General features: G+C 27.9%; 1 protein-coding gene across 1 annotated transcript; it reads left to right on the top strand.

Annotated features, from left to right (window-relative positions):
- Window positions 1-843: 843 nt before the first annotated feature.
- BDCG_16490 (uncharacterized protein) lies at window positions 844-1,083 on the top strand (the record flags this gene model as incomplete). Its single annotated transcript, XM_045425715.1, has 1 exon — window positions 844-1,083. One exon carries the CDS (start codon window positions 844-846, stop codon window positions 1,081-1,083), a length of 240 nt encoding a protein of 79 aa, XP_045279871.1.
- Between the last annotated feature and the right edge of the window lie 3,402 nt (window positions 1,084-4,485).

Raw genomic sequence — 4,485 nt, 5'->3', positions numbered from 1 at the left:
TATTAAATGAAGATGATATTGCTATACAACACTGTAGCTGTTTCTATACATCACTGAAAGCTGTTAATATTTTCTTTGAGTCTCTTTATATTTGATAAGTCAGTAATATATTTTAATGCACTCTTTCTTTCATTATTATTATTATCATTATTATTATTATTATTATCATTACTATTATCATCATCACTATCACTATTATTATTATTATCATCATCATCATCATTATCATCATCATCATCATTATTATTATTATATTATTTCTGACTGTCTCTTCTGCCTTCATCTTTCTTCAATACTTACTGAAATTAATCATGTCATTTCTCTTCAAATATTCTGTGATTCTGTGAATCATCAAGGCGCGTGAGCACTGTCACAGATTGAAGAGAGAGAAGAAGAAGATGTTTAAGTAAGAAGAAACAGATTGCAAGGCATATTATAATGCCTTGAAGAGGCTCTGTAAAAGAGTAGAATGATAACAATTTTAAGTAACACTTCTGATAGATTTAGACTGAACTAAGTATAGAAATAATACAGATGACACCACTTATGAGAGATTGAAGAAGAAGATAGTAAAGAGTCTCATACAGTAGCAGTGAGATTAGAAGAAGTTCTGAGAATAATTTGAGATCAAGATGAAGAGAGAGAGAGAGAAGAAGAGTGTTACTATAAATAAGCAGTAGCAGAAGAAGATTGAGAAAGTATTAAAGTAGAAGATAAAGAAGCTGAAACTGATAAGTTTTTTATTTATTAAGAGATAACAATTTTTGATAACACTTCTATTCTCTAATTGATTAGCAGAAGCTGGCAGAGAAGAAGAGAATTGAGGTCTTATTCAGATCTCAAATGCACTTCATAATTCAGAATATTGAGAAGATAGCTCTGCTCTCTGAGCATGTCAATCTGCTTATCACTGAGATGAAACCTGAGACAGCAGATCAGGAAATGCAGGATTTTAAGGTGCAGGTTGACCTGACTGAGAGAGAGCAGCAGAAACTCTTCTCTGAGAAGACAGTGAAGAGAGATTTTGAGATGATTATCATCTCAGATGAGAAGAAGAAGAAGAAGAAGAAGAATAAAAAGTGAATTATAAAGAATAATAAGAAGAATGAGAAAGAGAAGAAAGATAATGAGTAGAAAAAGTTTTTTTCTTTTTATATTAATTAGTTATAAGTTCATAATTATTAATAATTAAAATTAATTTTGAGTTTTTAAAAATTATTGTACAAGTTGTAATCAAGTCAGAAACAATATATATATATATATATATATTTAACTATCATGATTCACAAATCACTATAATGTATAAGTATCAATATTTTTTCAACATTAATATTCACAATATTAATATATTTTTAATAATATTATCTGATAATGCAATTTAGTAACACTCTCTTTCATAATATTAATATATTTCAAGAAATATGACAGAGATTAATCAAGATTATTTATTTACTTTTATATATTAATGATATTCAATCTGAGTTAGTATTAAAATTATAACTAAGCTAAGAAACAAGATTATTTTCTCTTATATTAATTCTTCTTACACACATCAGTGATCAGTTATTGAAAATAAATTATTATCTTTCTCAAATTATTATCATATCTTCTGAATTCACTTCTTTCACTTCTTTTACTTCTATTGAAGATTCACAAACTCTTTAAGAAATCACTGTGAATCACAAAGTCTATATTATTTACAATTCAATACAGAATGCTCTCTTTTAATTATGATGAATAATTACTTCATTCTTCATATCTGATTCCAGGTCATGAAATTTATGAAAAACTCAACACAAATATTAAGATGAACTATAGAATAATTATCAACAGATTGTATTATAGATTACTGAAGAGTTATCTCTCTACTGTAATCACTGTAACTTCATTCAGAAACATTCATCATGAACTGATTATAACTCTGAAGAAATTTCTCAACATCTGAAGTCATCAGAATGCAGACAATAAAAGAAAAATAATCAGAAAATTACTACTGAGCTGATAAGTTACTCTATCAGATAACAATTTTTAGTAATACTAACTTTCTAATTTGAAGAAAATCATGTGAAAACAACTCTGTATCAGTACTCTGATTTCACAACTCTTATCTGATAACTTCTGTGAATAATTACTTTACATGTGTATATCTCTGAATCTTTCTCTTCAATTAATTGAAAACTCTGAATTCTGAACACTTCTTCAAATACTTAATTCAAATCTTTATATTTCACATCAATTCTGTCTTCAGTTCAATCTTGAGATACACTACAAAGTCAATATGCAACATCTAGAATCAGAGTTGAAGAATAATCAAAGAGTGTCTTTTACAGTGAATGCATGAACTAGTATAAATAATCTTGCATTTATAAGAGTTATATGTTATTACATTGATAAGAACTGAACTTATTGAGAGATATTAATTGAATTTGAATCATTGATCAGTAGTCATACTGGGAATTATATAATAGAGATATTAATGACTGTGATTAAAAATGACTATTGAGATATTAGTCTCAGTCTTCTTACAATTACAACTGATAATGCTGTGAATAACTACACTATGATGAAGAGCTTGAAGCAAAAATTGACTTTGTATTTCTGAAATGATAAACAAGGTTATATTCTCTGCATTGCTTATATGGTTCAACTTGTGATATAAACACTGATAAAGAATCTTAACATTGAGATGAAGAATAATGAGATGACTGATTCTTGAGATGAGAATGAGATGAAAGTAATTACTCAAATAACTTTTGCATTCACTTTATAAAAGATAATGTTTTTTAATAACACATTTTAATATTGCTTTTTAATAACACTTTTTGATAATGCTACTGTTAATTTTGAATAGATTGACTAATAATTTAAATATCATAGATTTGAAACATTGCTAATGCAATTTGTACCTCTTCTAAACAATAACAATAATTTCATAATATTCAATAAATAAATAAATCAGTCACATCACTGAATATAATACAGAATATTAGAACACAGTAAAGTTCAATATATAAGATAACTATTCAGACTCTTTGATTGCATCAGATAATTAATCATTGAGTGTAATACTCTGATCAGAAAAAGATTCAGATATTAAAACTTTCTGATATAAAGTGAACTCAGTTGAAATATGTGATTGATTTACTGTTTCAGTTTTATAAGATAATAAAGACAGTCTCAATCACTTGTACACTAATACTGCAGTCAGCCTGGTGAGTGTATAACAGTTTATTTACTCATCTTGAGAAGCAGTTGAATCACTTAAAAAGAAATTCAGTCTGAAATGATGCTATAGTGCAGGCTATTGTTACTGCAAGGAATAAACTGGCATATTACTACAGTAAAATAGAACAATCTTTTACAGAGTACTATACTGTAGCAGCTCTACTAGATCTCTTTCATTGAGTTAATATCTACACTTCTCAAGATTGAACAGAGAAGAAATGAGACTCATATGTCAAATTAGTCTGAGACTACTACAATGTCAACTATCAGAGATTTGAATAAGCAGATATTTAAGATGTGAAGACAGTGAAATACAATTCTCTAGTAAGTAACAATCTTTGATAACACTTCATATCACATAGAACTATAATACTAACTTTGAAACAGAACTTACATACATTGATTACAATCAAAAATCAGGCAAAACTACATGCTTGTAAAACTGAATTTAACTGCTATCTTCAAGATAATCTGATAAATTTACACATCAAATCAATTCTAGAGTTATGAAAAATTGTTAAGAGTACATATTCAACTGTTGCACTGATAGTGTGTGATATTCTGACAATTTCATTGACAGAGGTGAGAATGAAGTGAAAGTTCAACTCAAGTCAAGATATTTATCACTATCACTGAGAACAATTACAAGGAGAAACAATCAAGAAACTCATGATTGTAAAACATAGAATTATCAGACAGTTTAATATCTCTGATCACAGTATATCAGAGAAGTGTAGTTTTCATGAGAAAGTGAAGAATAAACTTGCACAAGAATGTATTTAGTTGTTTCATAAGCATTATCAATAATCATTATCAAATTCTGATTATATAAGTAATCACTGAATGAACTGAATGAGACTGATTTTGATCTTCAGTCTCAGTCTTATTCTGATTTTGAAAGAATGATTATCTTTCACAGTTTATTCTGGAAAATTACTCTCATTTCACTGTTCTTGAATTAAATCTGGTCATTTTTCACATCATTTCTCTCAGAAATGGTTCATTTTCAGATTTTTTTGAGGCTTGATCCTGGTGAGACTCACACCAAGAAATGTATGAGATCAGACCAAATGAGATTAAATGTGAAATTCATGATCCCAGTAATCAGTCTAAGTAAATACACATTCTTTTGAGCTAGATGCATGTTTTTCTTTGCAATTGAAGCACTTAAGCAGAGTATATTAACATATTTCATCTCTTTTTGAGCATGTTTCACATTTATACTCACTAGTTTTGTGATCTCTAGCACAGAATACATAT

Source organism: Blastomyces dermatitidis (assembly GCF_000003525.1).
Source record: "Blastomyces dermatitidis ER-3 genomic scaffold supercont1.2, whole genome shotgun sequence".
Taxonomy (NCBI): Eukaryota; Fungi; Ascomycota; class Eurotiomycetes; order Onygenales; family Ajellomycetaceae; genus Blastomyces; species Blastomyces dermatitidis.
This window is presented reverse-complemented; position numbering and strand designations above follow the sequence as displayed.